The sequence below is a fragment of the Diutina rugosa genome (assembly GCF_008704595.1).
Source record: "Diutina rugosa strain CBS 613 chromosome Unknown scaffold27_size161568, whole genome shotgun sequence".
NCBI lineage: Eukaryota > Fungi > Ascomycota > Pichiomycetes > Serinales > Debaryomycetaceae > Diutina > Diutina rugosa.
The window spans coordinates 28,589-47,362 of record NW_022995166.1 but is presented as its reverse complement, the minus strand read 5'-3'; the positions used below and the strand labels follow the sequence as shown (position 1 = coordinate 47,362).

The 18,774-nt window shown below is 51.6% G+C and overlaps 11 protein-coding genes across 11 annotated transcripts; 4 read left to right on the top strand and 7 right to left on the bottom strand. All coding sequences in view use genetic code 12, as the record gives it.

The window, feature by feature from the left end:
• Positions 1–2,431: 2,431 nt before the first annotated feature.
• DIURU_003926 (uncharacterized protein) lies at positions 2,432–2,929 on the top strand (the record flags this gene model as incomplete). Its single annotated transcript, XM_034156742.1, has 1 exon — positions 2,432–2,929. The coding sequence occupies one exon, from the start codon at positions 2,432–2,434 to the stop codon at positions 2,927–2,929; it is 498 nt and encodes a 165-aa protein (XP_034011249.1).
• A 772-nt stretch (positions 2,930–3,701) lies between these two features.
• On the bottom strand, positions 3,702–5,798 carry SNF5 (Snf5p; the record flags this gene model as incomplete). The annotated part of the gene is made up of 1 exon (XM_034156741.1): positions 3,702–5,798. The coding sequence occupies one exon, from the start codon at positions 5,796–5,798 to the stop codon at positions 3,702–3,704; it is 2,097 nt and encodes a 698-aa protein (XP_034011248.1).
• A 133-nt stretch (positions 5,799–5,931) lies between these two features.
• On the bottom strand, positions 5,932–8,049 carry DIURU_003924 (uncharacterized protein; the record flags this gene model as incomplete). The annotated part of the gene is made up of 1 exon (XM_034156740.1): positions 5,932–8,049. The coding sequence occupies one exon, from the start codon at positions 8,047–8,049 to the stop codon at positions 5,932–5,934; it is 2,118 nt and encodes a 705-aa protein (XP_034011247.1).
• Positions 8,050–8,341: 292 nt separating this feature from the next.
• Positions 8,342–9,310, bottom strand: GDT1 (putative ribosome biosynthesis protein; the record flags this gene model as incomplete). The annotated part of the gene is made up of 1 exon (XM_034156739.1): positions 8,342–9,310. One exon carries the CDS (start codon positions 9,308–9,310, stop codon positions 8,342–8,344), a length of 969 nt encoding a protein of 322 aa, XP_034011246.1.
• A 383-nt stretch (positions 9,311–9,693) lies between these two features.
• Positions 9,694–11,148, bottom strand: NDH51 (Ndh51p; the record flags this gene model as incomplete). The annotated part of the gene is made up of 1 exon (XM_034156738.1): positions 9,694–11,148. One exon carries the CDS (start codon positions 11,146–11,148, stop codon positions 9,694–9,696), a length of 1,455 nt encoding a protein of 484 aa, XP_034011245.1.
• A 456-nt stretch (positions 11,149–11,604) lies between these two features.
• Positions 11,605–12,807, top strand: KTR2 (mannosyltransferase; the record flags this gene model as incomplete). The annotated part of the gene is made up of 1 exon (XM_034156737.1): positions 11,605–12,807. One exon carries the CDS (start codon positions 11,605–11,607, stop codon positions 12,805–12,807), a length of 1,203 nt encoding a protein of 400 aa, XP_034011244.1.
• Positions 12,808–12,817: 10 nt separating this feature from the next.
• Positions 12,818–13,393, bottom strand: DIURU_003920 (uncharacterized protein; the record flags this gene model as incomplete). Its single annotated transcript, XM_034156736.1, has 1 exon — positions 12,818–13,393. One exon carries the CDS (start codon positions 13,391–13,393, stop codon positions 12,818–12,820), a length of 576 nt encoding a protein of 191 aa, XP_034011243.1.
• A 330-nt stretch (positions 13,394–13,723) lies between these two features.
• On the top strand, positions 13,724–14,947 carry DIURU_003919 (uncharacterized protein; the record flags this gene model as incomplete). The annotated part of the gene is made up of 1 exon (XM_034156734.1): positions 13,724–14,947. The coding sequence occupies one exon, from the start codon at positions 13,724–13,726 to the stop codon at positions 14,945–14,947; it is 1,224 nt and encodes a 407-aa protein (XP_034011242.1).
• A 404-nt stretch (positions 14,948–15,351) lies between these two features.
• On the top strand, positions 15,352–16,404 carry ERG20 (bifunctional (2E,6E)-farnesyl diphosphate synthase/dimethylallyltranstransferase; the record flags this gene model as incomplete). Its single annotated transcript, XM_034156733.1, has 1 exon — positions 15,352–16,404. One exon carries the CDS (start codon positions 15,352–15,354, stop codon positions 16,402–16,404), a length of 1,053 nt encoding a protein of 350 aa, XP_034011241.1.
• Positions 16,405–16,562: 158 nt separating this feature from the next.
• Positions 16,563–16,847, bottom strand: QCR8 (ubiquinol--cytochrome-c reductase subunit 8; the record flags this gene model as incomplete). Its single annotated transcript, XM_034156732.1, has 1 exon — positions 16,563–16,847. One exon carries the CDS (start codon positions 16,845–16,847, stop codon positions 16,563–16,565), a length of 285 nt encoding a protein of 94 aa, XP_034011240.1.
• Positions 16,848–17,467: 620 nt separating this feature from the next.
• RPL17B (60S ribosomal protein uL22) lies at positions 17,468–18,022 on the bottom strand (the record flags this gene model as incomplete). The annotated part of the gene is made up of 1 exon (XM_034156731.1): positions 17,468–18,022. One exon carries the CDS (start codon positions 18,020–18,022, stop codon positions 17,468–17,470), a length of 555 nt encoding a protein of 184 aa, XP_034011239.1.
• Positions 18,023–18,774: the final 752 nt, after the last annotated feature.

Sequence of the window (18,774 nt, the reverse complement as noted above, 5' to 3'; positions counted from 1 at the left end):
TGAACAGCTCTGCCGTCGCTTCAGCTAGGAAGAAGGATTTCTTTGACCTCCGTATTTAAATTTTGTAAGAGCCCAATTTTTGAAATTCTCTTATATTAACAACCTCTTATAAACTCCAAAAAAAATGCACGTAAAAATAACTCATTAATTTCTCAAATTCGTTTCAAATCTTAATCTTAAAAAAATGTTGTTGCAGTGAACTTTGCCATCACAACCGTTGAACCTGAGGCCGGTACTGAATTCCTTCAAAATGTTGCCGAGGCTCAAAATTAGGAGACCCGCTAATAACAACGCAGAAGAGAGGGTCGCCATACATAAAGACCAGTGTTGCGAGAAAGTGGCCGTACGCGTCCTTGTCAATTAGAACGCGTTGCGCGGGGCGTTCGTTGGTGGCGGCGTAGAACATCTGAATCAGCTTCGTGTTGAAACCAACGAGAATGTTAAAAAGAGTAGCCATTTTGTGTCGCATGTTGTGTAAGACAACAATATAATCGCTCTTAGCTCTGAAGCGTTCACGGGCCCGCATAGCAGAGGCCAGGCGGTTGAGATCATCCGAGGTAACGCACAAGAGCTCGGTATTCACGACGGCGATGTAACCTTGAACGAAGTTGTCAGTAACCAATAACGTCGGCAGGCGGGTTACCAAAATTGCCTCCACTGGGATGGAATCAATCGACATCATCGATGAGGGCGTGGATGACGATTTTTGAGAGCTACCCAATAAAGTCAAAGCCCGCTGAGACTCATTCGAGTAAGGCATCGGGTATCTGTTGGAGAAAGCCATTTCTATACGAGTATATTTGGTAGGAACTGTATAGAGTATATATAGTGTAGGAAGAGGGGATCGTCGTATTAAGTACTTATATACAGGAATGATCTTCAACATCACTGGTACGTTACGATTCTAAGGTAAGTCTTGCACCCTAATGCCACTGGTACAGGGTAATGGCTTGTACAAATGACAAACAGGTGTAATATACTGGTAATTAGATTTTGTTACTCCATACTTGCGGAAAGCCTTGAGACTGTTCAGGAAATGAGTAGGTTGACGGTAAAGCGATCAGCGCGTTTAGACGATGTTAATGTGCATGATAACGCCCTGCGCACTGAATCTAAGCCAACATTCCACGATAAGAATCCTGCATACCAGGTGATACCATTGCCCATCAGCACTTTCGCTGTTGGGCTAGATGGACCGAATTTCACGTCACATTGACAAGCGCCACAGAATAAAACCTCGCCTTCACTCGAAAACAGAGGTTACGACTAGACTTGAGTTAAATTTTTCTCCCCGTGTTCGCGCTAAACCTTGAACACACCGTTTACGCGCATGGCGTATTCGAACGAGACAATAGGTGGCGAGTGCGTCGTCAAGTACGATCGTAAATGACCAATGTCGTGACTGGAGCTGTAAAAATAGTACGGCAATGTCTACGTCATCGCTCAATGTGACCTTGATTGATGAACGAAGCATTACTAGGCTGCCACTGGGGCGGTGCTTGCTTCATCTACTAGGCAGATGTTAGTCATTTTGCGCACCTCAAGTCTATCAGAATGCGTGATTAGCTCAGCTGCCAACAGATCACCCTCTGGTGTATTGCCAGCTTAAACTACTGAGGGTGAGTGCAAACCCGCAAGAAAACATCGGTGCTGCAAGATTATTAACATCACACGTAAGCCATGCCAATTGATGAAAGACAAACTTGTTCAGTGATTTCACGATGGTATTAGTGTAGATAGATGCGATTGGCAGGATTTGATGTGATCAAAGTGGTCTCTTAAATTCTTTTGTAAGGTCTTGTCCATTTCCCTATGCAAGACGGCCGTGCCATTCAAATAACTTTTCATGTCTACAGATAAACTCATAAAACAATTATATTCTCGTATATACTTTGCGACAATTGCTCAACACACTGTGATCGGCACCTTAATCGTGCCACTCAGTTCTTCTTATATAATTTTTGAGGTGGGGCTCCAAGAAGTGTTCAATGGTAGCGTAGTTGAGGTAAAATTTGCCATCGTCATCGTATTCAATTCCATGCATGCGCAACAAATACCCATAGACCCGAGATCTTCTGTGATCAGAAACCTTAAAGTCCCAATGAGTCAACCCCTTGATAGGCACATACCGCTCAGGTCGGCGTCTCTCTAATTTCGACCGCGAACGTTGGTTAGACCCGTAACGTCTTTCTGAAGGCAATTCGGATCTGATGGGGCGGCGGGATGGTTCCATTTCTTAAATTGATCTTTCGTTGGGATCCCTCGTCTTTTTATACCACAGATTGCACATAGTCACCACAATGCGAGCTACACGATAGGGTTTGTACATTTCTTGGTCTCATGCGCCTACGTCGTCGTAAACTGACAATACGAAGGAACAGGCGCGAGGATATAAGTATAGCTTTTTCCACGTAGTGTACACCCCTAACAAATGCCTCACACCGAACCCACCTTAGAAAGCCTTCGCGAACAAGCCTGGCAACAGCTCATTGAGAGTGGCCGCCAGTTGAGGGCGCAGGTCAAAGAGGAGACGAGGGAATCAACCAAATTGAAATTCGACCACAACAAGAAGAACTTGGCCAAGATCAAAAAGATTTTGAAGGAGAAAAAAAGGATTCCAGTCAGTCGTCATGTGGTTAATATGCATTGGGAAGGCGACTTACACATTCCAGTCGAAGGCTTGGAGGGCTTCGGGCATTTCAAGATCACGGACGAGGCCCTTGAGACGATTCTTGCCATTATCGTCGCTGGCACTGATCACGATGACGATGAAGACTGTGAGCTCAAGGACTATAGGGTGATTCGTGCTGGCGACGTTGAATTTGACCACCGCAATATTGAAGAGGAAGTGAAAAGAATCAAGGCCACCCCCAGAAATGAAATCAGATTCCGTGATCTCGACGTAGACTATGAATGGGTCATGTTTTGAAAAACCAGTGTATTGTTGAGAGATGTATTATAGTGTTAGTCGTAAGTAATTGAATATGAACGATGATAATGACAATGAATAATGGAGACAAGGTCTACCTAGTATTGTAGGTGTTCAAGCCAAACAGCTGCGGCTGTATTATCCCATGAACAGTAGGGTCATGCCACGCCGGGTGGATGGCCACTTAGTTGACGACGCATGTTTTACACACATTCCAGTAAAGCATTTCCCAGGACACAGGATATTTTTTTTCCTCGCGGAGACTCCGCAGGTAGACGATGCGATGACGCGAGGGGCCCGCCTCCGAGTGGCGGGGGCAAGGCAATGGCCTCAGCAGAGTCTAGCCCCAATTCGTGGTGGAAGTTGCTGTGGTAAAGATTGGACACATGCACGACTTTCCCACATACATGCTTGTTTACCCATAATGGCCGGCCCGGCAACCAAACAAGCAAAGAAGGCTATCTACTTAGAATCGAGGCTATCAACACTTACCATATGCCTAAGCCAATTCTTTTAATGCGCGAATGCAGGGAGCGCCTACACAACCAAATAGTTTCCATGCCACTTTGAATAGTGTGGCGATGTCCGACGTAAGCTAATCAACGGCACTGAGTTGACATGTGCAACTGGTAGAAGCATAAGATGAGACAAAAGAGCAATAAATACAGCGTACAATGATTATTCGTTATTATTACTGGATACCGTCAAGAGGTGTCCTATACTACATTAGCGCCCAGAAATCGCGGCTAAAGAAAGGGTAAATTGTCCCCGCTCAGTTCAACCGGCGGAACTTAAGCTTCACCATGAACGTGCCGTGGTTGGCGTCCCAGTGGTAGCGCACGGCATCGGCCGCCAATGGTGGTCGGTAGTCGGGGTTGCGCACTTGGGTCTTGAACGCCGACACTTCGGCGTAGTCGTAGACACGAGGAACGCCGACGTCGGCGGCACCAGGCAACACCGACGATGGCGCCGGGGTGCGGAAGGTCTTGGGCACGTCGGAGAGGTCGGGGAGCGCCGGGCCCCCACGGCCGGAGTGGAAGGCCATGCGTCGCAGCAGGGGGCCACGGTTGCTGGCGGCCCCCAGTGCCCCTGCCAACAGCGCCAAGTGGTCTTCGTTGAGGTTGTGGCGACGTTTACGCCGCAGATCACGCTCGATCTCTTTATCAAGCTTCTCCACCTCCTGTTGCGAGAGCTTTTGCACCAGGGGGCCGTACTCGATCACCGCCTGCGAGTTGCGCAACACGGTGTAGAAGTCGTCGCCGGTCTTCAATTGCGGTAATAAGTGCAGGCGAGTCTCCTCCTCCTGGATGGGTGCACCGTCAAACGAGTAGCCGGTGAACAGCAACGCCTTATGGTACATCTGCGTTTGTTCGCGGATGATGTGGGACACGGCGGTGGCAAACTCTCCTGGGAGGCCCATTTCGTCGCACAACTGAGTGGCAAACTCCTCGGCGTCGCCGTCGTGGCAGTTTAGTATATCCCACTCGAACTTGTCGACGAGCTGAGTGTCGTTGATGACGACGTTTACTTTAATCGGCACCCGCAACTCTCCCAGCGTGCGTTCGGGTATCTTGGTGTACTCGGCGATCTGCTCCTTGACGCTGGCGAGAATGGTGCTGTAGTTTTCCGCCAGGACAAACTTGTAGTCGTCGATCAACTGGTGGACAAACAGCTCCACCGTAATCACTTCCTCGTTCAAGTCCCAAAGGAACGTGTCCCTAAGCTTAAACTTATCGCGTTCAAAGTCGAATTCGAGGCGAATGGGCACAAAGTGGGGCTTTTCCCCCAGCTGGCGTTGCTTAAGTACCCGCTCGTTGATTTGGCGGTCGGTAATGTCCTTGCCCGGTAACACCAACTTGGTCGGGGCATTGGTGATGCCGTTGCCGTACCCTTGGTACCCTTCGCCCCAGATCGAGTTGTTGAAGGTGTGCTTCGACAGGAGGGTGATGGCGTTCACTCGCAACTGCTTGATTTCGTTGTACGACACCAGGTCGCGCTGCAAATCGGCAAGCAACTGCTTCAGCCCCCGGAGCTGTTCCTTGTACTGTTTGAGGTATTTGGAGTCGGCATCGACAATGTTTTCGTAGAGCTTGACGTCCGAGGGCACCGGTTTGCCCTCCTTCTCCAACTGTTTCAGCCAGTAATGGGCGTCGTCCATCTTGTTCGATTTGAGGCTGGCAAGCACCGGTCGCAGGTACTGGTCGGGGTTGATTATCGGAGGTACTTGGATGGCATTAGCCTCGATCGGCGGCGGTGGCGGGGGTTGGGTCACTGCCGCCGCCGCTGCGGCTGCGGCAATTGCTCCAGGGACTGCCGGTACTGCTGCCGTCACTCGGCGACCTGTAGTGGGGTCAATCCCGCCACCACCAGCGGCTAACGCCATCGCTGGCGGCGCCGCTCCCGGCGCCACTCCGGGAGGCAATTGCCCTGCCCCCACCGCTGCTGGGTGCGGTTGCGGCACTCCTCCGGGAGCTACCCCCATCCCCTGACGCGCTGCAAGCTGAGCAGCTGCCATCGGCCCCGGCTGGCGCGGCATGGCGCCCGAATGTTGTCGTTGGGCCATCATGGCCGGTGTCGGCTGGCCCATGGGCGCCTGCATCGGCTGGGGCGGCTGCTGCGGTGGCTGTTGCTGATGCTGCTGCTGTTGCTGCTGTAACATCATCTGGCGGTGGGCGTATTGGCGGATAATCTCCTGGTATTGTGGGTGGTTCTTGAGTTGTTGTAATTGCTGCGGGGTCATCTGGGCGAGCGCCGTGGTGGGAAATTGGCGCATGCCCTGCGGCGGCGGCTGCAGCGGCTGGCCGCCGCCTCCATAGGGAGGCTGCCCCATTGATCCCTGGGACATCATGTTGCCCTGGTTGAAGTTCATGGCGGGGTGGAGGGTGCTGGGTGTGTGGGACACGGGTTCGGGTGCGACGAAAAAAAACCGCGCGCGTGCCTAGATGGTAGCGCGGTATTAGTTGTAGCAATGATGTTTGCTGCACTGATGAACACAGAGTATACTATCCCCGACCGATGTATCGAGGGTTCAAGTAATCGGCGTGGCGACCATAGCCGCTGTGGACGGCTACCAACAGCTCGGGAAACTCTCCCTCGGGGATCTCGTCGGTATCGAAGTGAGTCAACTTAGCGTGTTGGCTCCGCTGGTTGTGGCCCAAATCAGCAAAGTTTAAGCTGCACTTACGCACCGGCACTTCGATGTAGCAGTTGCGGATGGTGAGTGACTGTAGTTCCGTCGGTCCTGGTGGGTCAAACTGGAGCCGCACCGCTTGTACCTGGAATGCCTCGATGCGTAGTTGGTGGAGAGTAGCCGGTAATACCAACGGCGAGTCGGCCATTTCGATATTGCACCCTCTGAGAATGAGGCTTTGTAGCTGGTGAAACTGGGCAAAGAAGATTTGGGGGTTATCGCCGATAATTCTGGGTCCAGCACGGTCGAACCATGTCGAGATAGAGAGCTGAGTGAGTCCCCTAGGGTAATCAGGACGAAGACGAAACACACCACACTCGACGTGAAGCTTTTGGACGTGGGGTGGGAGCGGGAACCGGCCAAACTCGTCGCATTGCATCCGCAATTCGCTCAATTGGCACCCAGGTTCAAATTGGAGCTGGCGATCATCAACGGCTTCAGCTTCAATATGGAGCAGTTCAAGAGTTTGAGGTAGTGTAGCGGCAAGCCGTGATGGCAGACTCGCCTGTGACGGTCGCGAGAACAGTTTGACGTCGATAGTTGACCATTTAGCACTGCCACACCGCAAATGGAGGTGGTGAAGATTCGTGACTCCCGCAAGCGACTGCCACGACGAAAGCTTGGTGACGTCAATCAGCAATGACGTTAATTGTGGGGAGAATGTTGCTGTCGTGACGTTGTCCACCACCACTTTTTGCGCTGTAGAAAGGGTTAGCCGACTAAGCGGATTGCGCTCGATATTGATCTCTGAGGCGTCAATATCGCCAATCTCCTCGAGCAAGTTGTCCGACATGTCAATCGAACCGATGTGGTCGAATTTGTCCATAGGAAACTGCCTCAATCGCATGGAGCGGAGCCGTAGCCGCCGGAGATGGCGCGGAAGATGGACTAAATCCCACAGAAACGGGGCACTACCGGCCATCATCCACAGCATATCAAACACAGTCACCTTGGGGAGGGGTAGCATTGCGACATCGTCGTCAATAAACACTTTCGCCGCCTTAAACTCGACGAGATGGGGACACTCAGGCACCTCCAGATTCCACCAAAACTTCGTCAATTCCAACCGGGTGAGGTAGTAGTACACCTGGCCGTGGTTACAGTTGAGGGTAAGCCGCGTTACCGACGGGATCGGTTGCCAGAGTAATTGGTCAGGACAATCAGGGATATCCACCGAGGTAAGGTGGGGGAATTCGCCTTTAGCCAACACTAGGCCGAGTTCGGGCGATACCGGCTGCGAGTACTTGATACTCTTAAGCGTATGGCGACTGGCATCGATGCTTTGAGCGTACCACCGTCCGCGTTCGTGGCCATCGGGACAGTGGACCACCGATAGCAGTTCGAGGGTCGTGGGTGGTACAGCGGTCGGCGGCTCCACAAGCGTCGAGAACCTTACGGTAAGCTCGGTAAGTGTTGGCGGTAGCGTGCGGAGGGCGATGTCCACCTGGGCCAACTCTAACGTCGTTAATGCGCCATGGCTTCCCAAATCGACAATCACCCGACAGCGGCGGTTACACGTCCAGGGGTAGCCATTGAGCACCCGTAGCGTGTGTAGACTACTAAACTGTGAATAAGGGACGATTTCGTGGAGCTGGGGCGGTGGCGGCGACGCCACCATCGTGAACTCCACCACCTTAAAGGCGACGTCATCAAAGTAGTACCGCCGCGGCTGGTTGCCCACTTCCACCGCGAGCAGCTCGACGTGGTCGTGGTCGAGGTCTCGGAGGTAGAGCTGGTCGTAGCCGGCAATGCTGACGTGGCAGTGGACGTGGTGGAACAAGTTTAGCACCGGGGCGTTATCGCCGCCGCAAATGTAGTGGTAGTCAAGGGGTACCGAGCGCAACGGCGGAAGGGCCTGAGCCAAGCGGCACTTGGTGGCAGTGTCGGCCTCGGCAAACACCGCCGTGACGAGTTCCCAGGGGAGCCTCATGGATCCGGAGAGGGGAGAGGGCAGGTGGCGGCGTACAGGGTCGGGTACGAGAGCCCTGCTCACAGTCGTGTGTACGTCAATCACAAACCTATTTCCCATTGATCGATTAGTAAATATGGCTTGTCTTGTGTGTCATTAAAGCTAACATATGGTGAGGGGATGAAGGCCGCCATTTATCTATCTACGTGGGGTTCGTGATTCATGGTTGTCGTTCGTCATCGCGTGTTGTTGTCTATAATCGGGCGCGCGCGTCCCTTTGGGAGAGGGTGGCGTAAAGTCCGCTATAATTTGCCTACTCTTCGTGGTGCCACGCTTCGTAGAAGTAGAGGATGGCAAACACGAAGAAGGCGACGGCGCCGCCGAGGGTGACGTTGCGCATCGAGATCCGCTTCGCCAAAAGCTTGCCGCCAATGCACGCGGCGGCGGTGCACACGCCGTGGCCGACGACGCCACCCAAGATCACCATCCAGTACTCCAGCCCCGCCGCCATGGCGATGGTGGCGATCTGCAGCCGGTCCCCCCACTCGCCTAAGAATGTCATCACAAACACCTGGATGAAAACCGGCAGTAAGACGAACAGCGCGAGGTTCTCCGTGTTCTGTAAGAGCTGGTGGTACCAGGTATCTTCAGCACTACCATTGGCATGGCCAACAGCGGCGCCGTCGCCGTTTTCGAGGTCTTGCGCCTCGAGCTTTTGCGCCGCGATCTCTTCTTCGACCTCGGCCATCTCTTCGTCGACACCCATATCGGCGGGCATCGCCAACCCTTCGTTAAGGAGTTTGACGCCAAACACGACAAAGAGACCCAGCGCCATGAACTGGGTGACTCGGGGCAGAATGAGCGCAGGAAGCGCGTGGCCCACGACACCGGAGAGCACCGTCATCACCACGAGCGACAGCCAGGCAGCGGCAAACACCACGAGGCGCAGGTTGCGCATCGCCATGAGCGCCGCAATCAAGAACGTCTTGTCGCCGATCTCCAGCACGAGGATCATCGCCGCCAGCATGATGAACGCGTTGTAGGGCAGGTCCTCGCGGTCCAGGTCCAGATCCAGCGCGATCTCCGCCAGCAGTCCGGAAGTGGCATAGTCCACGGCACCAGCGCCCACGTTAACCGGAGCGTTGGCGGCGCCATTACCGCTGATGGCGCCCTGGATCACGACGCCGCCCGCGGGCGCCGTGGGCGTTTTGCCGTCGGCAAGCACCGCGCCCCAGGCGCCTGCGGCACCCGCTGCCCCTAGCAACACTGTCAGTAATTTCATCGTCCTGCCTGGGCGTTATAGAGAAAGAATGATCTTTCCGGGTAGTCTGTGCTCCGAAGGAGTTTACGCGCACAGCTAACGGCGCTCGGAGGGGAGAGAGGGGGCGATGCCACGCCTGCATACGAGTGCCGCGCTAAGGAGGGGTACAAAGTCGACGTGTTAACTATTAGGGCGTGAGCCCATTACCTATCTGGCTCCGATAAGAGCTATCAAAATAAGAAAAATGAAAAACATCGTTGCTGCACGGGCGTAAATATGATGACGTCAGCAATGATTTCAAAAATTTTGCGGCTTGAAAATTCGGCATTTTCTACAATGAGGGCTTCCCGATAACGTAGCGTTATAATTATATATAGATTTGTAAGTTCATGCAATTGACATCATTAGTGGGCGTGGGGCACGGGGTTGTCGACAACCTCACCTTCCAACACCTTACCGCCCTTCACCCACCCGCCGTAGCGGTCGATGTCGTGAGTCAGTTGGAACTGGTTGATTCTGTCGACCATCACCGGGCGGAACGACTTGATCAACCCCTGGATGGGCCAGGCGGCGGCGTCACCGAGGGCGCAGATGGTGTGGCCTTCGACTTCCTTGGTGAGCTCGAACACTTGGTCGATTTCCTTTTCCGTCGCTTGCCCGGCCAAGAACCGGTCCATCATCTTCGCCAACCACGTCGTCCCCTCTCTGCACGGGGTGCACTGGCCGCACGACTCGTGCTTGTAGAATTGCGAGAACCGTTGGATGGCTCTGATGACGTCGGTCTGCTTGTTCATCACGATGACGGCGGCGGTCCCCAAACCAGACCCGACGTCTCTCAAGGCGTCGTAGTCCATCAACACGTTTTCACAGACATCCTTAGGCATGATGGGCACCGACGAACCACCAGGGACCACACCTAACAAGTTATCCCAGCCCCCCTTGACACCACCACAGTGCTTTTCCAACAACTCCTTAAGCGGGATCGACATCTCTTCTTCCACGGTACAGGGCTCGTTGACGTGGCCCGAGATGCAGAACAACTTGGTCCCGGAGTTTCTTTCCCGGCCAAACGAGGCGAACCAGTCCCCACCACGTCTCAAGATGGTGGGGGCCACCGACACCGTTTCGACGTTGGCGACGGTCGAAGGTCTACCAAAGAGACCGACACCAGCAGGGAAAGGAGGCTTCATTCTCGGCTTACCCGCCTTACCTTCAATCGATTCGATAAGCGCCGTTTCTTCACCACACACGTAGGCACCCATCCCCCGGTGGATAAACACGTCAAAGTCGTAGCCCGAGCCGCAGGCGTTCTTACCAATGAGACCCGCCTTGTAAGCTTCGTTAATGGCGTTTTGCAAGATGACCCCTTCGTTGTAGAATTCACCTCTAAGGTAGATATAGGCGGCGGTGGCGTTCATGGCGCGACCGGCTAAAAGACACCCTTCCACCAACTTGTGCGGGTCCTTACGGATGATCTCTCTGTCCTTACACGTACCGGGTTCACCTTCATCGGCGTTGACCACCAAATAACGAGGGCCGACGTTCTTTTCCCACCCAGGGGGGTTCATGAACGACCACTTAAGACCCGAAGGGAAACCGGCACCACCACGCCCACGCAAACCCGACTTCTTCATCTCGTCAATGATCCACTTGTCGCCTTTCAAAATGATTTCCTTCGTCTTGTACCAGTCGCCCATCTTCTGGGCCAGCTTGAGGTCGTGACCGTAGGTGCCGTAGACGTTCTGGAAGATACGGTCCTGGTCCTTGAGCCCGCCAAACGCCCGGTTGGGGTTCACCGCAGGGTCGGCGGTGGTGGCCAACCCGCGTCTGAGGGAAGGGGTGTTCACACGGCGAAGCATAACTGTGATCGTCGTCCTAAGGGAAAGACTTTTTCGCAGTGGGTTCTTGGTGCTACCGCGTGAGCACCATTCCCTGGTTTGTCATTGGGCGGATTGTGTGCAGGAAAAACACCACCACTGTTGCCATTCTATAATATGACAGTGAATTCTGAGGAGTAACATTAGCAGCGGTACATCGCGTGACCCCGGTACACCGGTGGCAATTCGGTATACGATAAAAGAAAAGTTGGGGAGTACTACGTCATAATTTAATTTTCAATTTCTTTAATTTCTTCAATTTTCAATTTTCACTTTGATCGTAAATTTGTTAGGGGTTTGCGTTTTTGTGACTGATTATTGTTACCTTTCGGGAACTGGCCTCATTTGAGAGTAGTGTAAATTTCGCTAACATTTCGCACTGGTAGATTTGGTGCGGCGGCACAGCGGGATAAGATCTGTCCCCCCCCACAATAACGGATGTACGGCTTTTTGGGCCTCGTGGCTCTCCTCATCTACTACGTGCTGCACCACTACCCCGATGGTCCCCCTAAATATAATGGCATGGCGCGGGGGCTGCCGAAACCCGCCACCAATGCTTACGTCGATATCAAGTTCCCTAAACGCCAGCTCGACCCCATTGGGCGGGAAAATGCCACCATGGTGATGCTAGTTCGTAATGAGGAGCTCGAAGGTGCTTTGGAGTCCATCCGCAGTCTTGAGGACCGCTTCAATCGCCAGTACCACTATCCGTGGGTATTTCTTAACGATGTCCCCTTCACTGAAGAGTTCAAGGAACGCACCCTGCTTATGGTCAGCGGCGAGGCATTTTACGAGAATATCCCTCGAGACGATTGGAACACTCCTAAGTGGATCGATACCCACAAATATGAACAGGCCATCAACCAACTGATGGCCCAGGGAGTGTTGTATGGGTGGTCAAAACTGTACCGCAACATGTGCCGTTTCAATCTGGGGTTCTTCTATAAGCAGCTGCGGCTCCAAAATTATAAGTATTATTTCCGAGTGGAGCCTGATGTCGAGTATATGTGTGATTTCCAGTACGATCCTTTCCGCGTGATGAGGGAACAGAATAAACAGTATGGCTTTGTCATTGCCATCCACGAGTTTGAGAATACCATCCCGTCATTGTGGCCGACGGTGGAGAAGTTTATGGAGGCCCATCCAGAACTTATTCACCCGAATAACTCATTGGAGTATATCACGTCGCACGAGCCCGAAATGAAGCAAGGGTTCACTCCACCGGAAGTCAGCTCGCGCTATAACTTGTGCCATTTCTGGTCCAATTTCGAAATTGGCGACTTGGACTTCTTCAGAAGTGATGCCTATAATACCTATTTCGATTACTTGGATGCCACCGGTAACTTTTATTATGAACGCTGGGGCGACGCTCCCGTCCACCTGATTGCCGTCAACTTGCTCATGGACAAAAACCGGGTACACCATTTTGAGGACATTGGCTACTTCCACATCCCTTACATGTCGTGTCCCCTTCTGGAAACGATCAGAATGCAAAAGCGGTGCGTGTGCAAGGCCTATGTCCAGGGTAAGCGGATCACCGAGCTGATCGACACCAAGTTCCACCTGTGTTTACCTCGTTGGTGGCGCTACGGGGCGGGGAAGTCGTTCAAGAACCAGTGGAACTATGAGTATAACCGTTGATTTTTCTGTCTTATAACACGATGCATCGTTTGGCAGTGGCAGTGAGTTTGGGCTGGAGGGCAATAGTGATTGCTTCATCAAAGATCTCCTTCAACCCTCGCTGTTGAAGAGCAGAGCATTCAAAGTATTCTTGCATTCCTGAGCGGAGAGCAAATTTTCGTCCCGCCTCTTTAGAGACTGGCCGTTCGTCTTCCTTAGCTAATTGAGCAAGCGTCTTGATATCGTCCCTCAAATCGATTTGGGTACCCACGAGAATACAGGGGACTCCCGGCGAGTAGTGGCTAAGCTCAGGTAGCCATTTCACCTTAATATTCTCGAGCGATGTGGGGCGGACGACGGAAAAGCATACCACAAACACATCAGTAGCCGGGTACGACAACGGGCGGAGCCGGTCAAAGTCTTCCTGGCCGGCAGTATCGAATAAACAGAGGGTATAGGGGACGTCAGCCACCAATATTGACACGGCATAACTGTCAAACACTGTAGGTGTATACTGGAGGGGGAACCTTGACGTGGTGTAGGAGATCAAAAGACTGGTTTTCCCCACCCCGCCATCGCCGACAACCACACACTTTATCGACGCCATCAATTATGGAGAGTAGTCTTAGCAAGACGGGATTATACTGAGCAATTTATTTGTTGATATAGCATATCGCGTGTGGTTGTTTCAAGTTTGGTGAGGTGGGACTCGTTTCGGTTGCCACCCACATATAAGGTCCTGAAACAAGACATGCAATCTTTTAAAGCCTTTAAAGAAGGTTAAATTAGTAAAATCATTAAATGAGTTTACCAAGTCTTTTAGTGTAGGATTGTTGATGGTAGGCTCTCTCACTCTAGCACCATCGACCTGCATGCACCTGTAGCCCCCCCATCTCATCGCGAATTTCCTGAGGCGAAAGCGGTACCGAGCGAAACCATGGCTAAGAAGGGGTTAAAGAAGGCATTGGAAAACCACAAGGCGATGGAAAAGGCGGCCCAGCCGACGAAGAAGGCCTCGAAAAAGGCCAAGTCAGTCTCGCCCGAGCCTGAAGTCGCCGTCGAGGAACCCGCTCCCGAAGTGGAAGAACAAGAAGAAGTGGTTGATATCGACCTGGCGCCTCTCTCCAAGAAGGAAAAGAGAAGACTCAAAAAGGAGTTGAAGAAGCAGCAAGAAGAACAAGCCAAGGCCGAAGAGAACCAGGATTCTGAAGCTGAAGATGATGAAGAAGAAGAGGATGATGAAGAAGAAGCTAAGCTAGATCTTGAGAAGTTGGCTCAATCCGACGATGACGATGACGACGAAGACGAAGATGATGACGACGATGACGACGAAGACAAAGAAGATGACGAAGAAGAAGAAGAGGAAGAAGACCCCGAGGCTGAAGAACAAGATATCCCGCTTTCCGACGTTGAATTCGACGACGACGCCGATATCGTGCCCCACCAGAAGCTTACCGTCAACAACACCGCTGCTCTCCGCGAGCTGCTTGCCCGTATCGAGCTCCCATGGGCCAAGCACTCGTTTGTCGAGCACCAGCTGGTGGTGTCGCCCGACAAGGTTGAGGCCGGTATTAAAGACATCTACGACGACACCGAGCGTGAATTGGCATTTTACAAGCAGGGTTTGGATGCTGTGAAGCAGGCTCGGGCGACGCTCCTCAAACTCAACGTCCCCTTCTCGCGGCCGTTGGACTACTTTGCCGAGATGGTGAAGCTGGACGAACACATGGAGAAGCTCAAGCAGAAGTTGTTGACCGAGGCCGCCAACAAGAAGGCGTCGGAGGAAGCGAAGAAGCAGAGACACTTGAAGAAGTTCGGTAAACAAGTGCAGCACGCGACGTTGCAAGAACGGGCGAAGCAGAAGAAGGAGGCCCTCGGCAAGATCGATCAATTGAAGAAGCGTAAGCGCGGTACCAACGAGATGCTTGGTGACGACGAATTTGACATTGCCCTCGAAGATGCCGTGGCCGGTAAGACTTATGAAGGCCCCAACAAGCGGGCTAAGGTCAACGGCAAGCGGAAGGCTAAGGACGCCAAGTTCGGCTTTGGCGGCAAGAAGAGATTCTTGCGGAAGAACGATGCCCAGCTGTCGATGGACGTGTCGGGCTTCTCGAACCACAAGAAGCAGAAGAGACCGGGGAAGTCGAGAAGAAGACATTAGCATTGTATACTAAGAATAAACGGAAGAAAGGTTTGGAGAAAATGGTAAATTATGTTCAATTTGAAAGCATCATACATCTATTCTGTGTTGGATTCAAGTACTGTTGGTATAATTTTCAATTTATGAACAATTTTCCAATTATTGAGACTGTGACCATATTCCCTTTCGACTCTCGCCAATTTCTTTAATTCTTTAAGGAACAATAATAATTCAAACGTAGTAGACCAGTTCAGACACAAGAATACTGTAATTGTAATTTATCAATTATTGTATGTTTCCAATTCATGGCTACCTCCTCTCTCTACCCAATGTTCGCCCCACGTCGCGCGACGGGCGTGTATACGATCGTACAGCTCGAAAGAACGAAAATTTCAGATCCGCTCTCTACACTACGAATCGTTGTAATGGACAAACAGGCTGCACGTGAACGCTTCTTGAACACCTTCTCCCAGTTGGTCGAGGAGCTCAAGGATATCCTCGTCGGCTACAACATGCCCCAGGAGGCCGTCGACTGGTTTGAGGCGTCGCTCAACTACAACACCCCCGGCGGTAAGCTCAACCGTGGTTTATCGGTCATCGACACTTACTGCATCTTAAACGGCACCACCGCCACCGAGTTGGACGACGCCAAGTACAAGAAGGTCGCCCTCTTAGGGTGGTGCATCGAGTTGTTGCAGGCGTACTTTTTGGTCGCTGACGACATGATGGACCAGCTGAAGACGAGACGGGGCCAGCCGTGCTGGTACCTTAAGGAAGGGGTGGGCAACATTGCCATCAACGACTCGTTCATGTTGGAAGGCGCCATTTACGTGTTGCTCAAGAAGCACTTCCGCCAGGACTCGTACTACGTCGACTTGTTAGACTTGTTCCACGAGGTGACGTTCCAGACGGAATTGGGTCAATTATTGGACCTTGTCACTGCTGATGAAGAAGTTGTTGACTTGAGCAAGTTCTCGTTGCAAAAGCACTCGTTTATTGTCATCTTTAAGACGGCTTACTACTCGTTCTACTTGCCCGTGGCGTTGGCGATGTACATGAGCGGCATCAACTCCGACGAGGACTTGAAGCAAGTGCGTGACATTTTGATCCCCCTCGGTGAATACTTCCAGATCCAAGACGACTACTTGGACTGTTTCGGTACCCCGGAGCAGATCGGCAAGATCGGCACCGATATCAAGGATAACAAGTGCTCGTGGGTGGTGAACCAAGCCCTTCTTAAGGCGACCCCAGAACAACGTAAGCTTCTCGACGAAAACTACGGTAGAAAGGATGACGCCTCGGAAGCTAAGTGCAAGCAATTGTTCCAAGAAATGGGTATCGACAAGATCTACGAAAACTACGAAGAAGATATCGTCGTCAAATTGAGACAAAAGATCGACCAGGTCGACGAGTCGAGAGGGTTGAAGAAGGAAGTGTTGACCGCGTTCTTGAACAAGGTCTACAAGAGATCGAAGTAAAAGATCGCACATAACATCTATATACGAGCTAAAGCTAAAGATAAGTAATTGGAAATTACAATCTGATAGTGCCTACAATCTGATCAATGCCTTTATAGTCTTCTCTCCAGTTTTTTTGTTTGCGGTTTCTCAATAAGTTATGATGTATTGAATGCTACTTAAACGTTAACTCTGTCCAATTCTTCCTTACCCGCCTTGGTGTACAAGTATTCGTTGTAGTCTCTGGCCTTGGCCCAGATGTTCCACACGATGACGGCGGGGATAAGGACGTACAACACCTGGTTCTTGGTTCTTCTGAAGGTGTTGAACACCGCCCGGTTGGCGGCGCCCTTCAACGGCTTGGTGGCGAACGGCGACACCGTGTAGGTGGTGATGTGCTTTTGGGGAAGGGAGCCCATGTTGCCCCACCATCCCATGTAAGTCTTAGGACCAGAACCACCCATTTTTTAATTTGTAAGTAGTTGGAATTGGTTTCTCAATTTTTCGTTGCGTAATTTGTGAGAGTAATTTGCGGGTATTCATTGGTTGAAATCTGTGCAGGCCGATGGTAGCGCACAACGAGTTGTAAACTTAAAGAATTAGACAACGAAAAGACGACATAGTATGGTATTGGTCGGATTGTATTATGGTACTAACATGGTTGCAATGTTTTGTACTGAAAACTGGTAAATTTCAAGATATCTCATTGCCTTAAAAAAAAAAACACTCGTGTAGCAACATAAGCAGTTACAAGTTGAACAGAGCTAAAAACGTTAATACCATCACTTAATCTTGCCAATGAATACGCGTATGGTCAAATTAATTTCTCAGTCAATTGTTTAATTATTTAACGCAATTATCGCTTGTAGACTTGAGACAACTCCTCAAACTCTAGTCTGTTGACTATAATAGAACAAACAAATACAAAACGATGTGGTTCCGGTGGCTATGCTGATATATTTCAAGATGGAGATTATATACAATTATCAAAGACCGACGTCCAGGTATCAGATGATGTGGAAGGCAATTACAATAGCTGTCTCTATCCGTAATTTACATTATTATTACTCACCTATACACCCGTTTAGGCAGCGGTCAATCTCTTGTGGACCAATCTCCCCTTTTGTCTCGAGTTCAATCTGAGCTTCTTGTCTTCCTTGGGCTTTTCGACGACTTCATCTTCTTCGGTGACGATCAATTCGATGTGCGAGGGCGACGATTGGTAGGCGTTGATTCTACCGTGAGCTCTGTAAGTACGTCTTCTCATCTTGGGGGCCTGGTTGACTTGGATGTTGGTCACCTTCAACTTGGTGGTGTCCAAACCCTTGGCTTCGGCGTTCGACTTGGCGTTGATCAAAAGGTCTCTGACGAATCTCACCGACTTTTCGGGCCATCTACCGAAAGGGGTGCCGTACTTCTTGGCTTGGCCGGTTCTGCCGATCGACGAGTTGAATCTCCGGAAGGGGATCACGTCGTCGTGCGACAACACTCTTTCGAAGTAACGGAGCGCCTTGTCGACGTTCATGCCTTGGATGGCTTGGGCGGTTTCCCGGGTGTTCTTGAACGACACTCTGAGGTAAGCACCTCTGGCCTTGACGGACTTGGCAGGGTTAGCAGGGGAGGCACCGTAACGAACCATGTTGACTGTAGTGAAAGGCGACTCTCGTGAAAAATTTTGATGGGGTCGCACGCCCACCGCCCTGCGCAGAGCCCACCACTCGCAGCGCGGTGCGGGTTGGTAACCCTAAGGACACGTGACCTAGAGAAATACTTGCTACCAAAGAACACTAACCAAAGCCCCGTATGATAACTAACAGCCACCGCTTATCTGGGGATAATTAGAGAATGGTTGTCATGGTGGAGTATACTTTAGTCACACAAGTGGTCTTCTTGGCCGATTAACTCCCCATCCATAAAACCCTTAGCCATTGTCATCGTAGACACTACCCTCGATATCCCTGGCCCTTAATGTTCACTATAGAGGTCACTATGGTTATCACAGAGTCCACCACTGTCTACTACCACCACCTTACTTTAGTAAGCCAACAGGGCCCCCGGATTGGCGTGCAGCGTTCTATGTGTCCTCGAGCAACCCGAGCGAGCACTGCCATAGGCCAGCCACCCAGGCCCTTTGTGGAATGACCGTCCTCGGTTTTACCAAGTTGTCAACAGCCTGATCAGGCCTCCCGTGGGGCGGAGAAATGTCTCGTGTTTGCACCACGGATTTCACGACGTAGTTATTCCGGTGTCCCGTATTCCAACCCGAAAACTACAGCCCCCTCTCTCCCCCACACGTCTGGCGGACATGTCGGGTGGGAGGGGAAAAAACGGCGCGTAGATTTTTCGGGACAGGCGCGTGTGCCTAATATCGTATGTGGCGTGGGCTGTGCG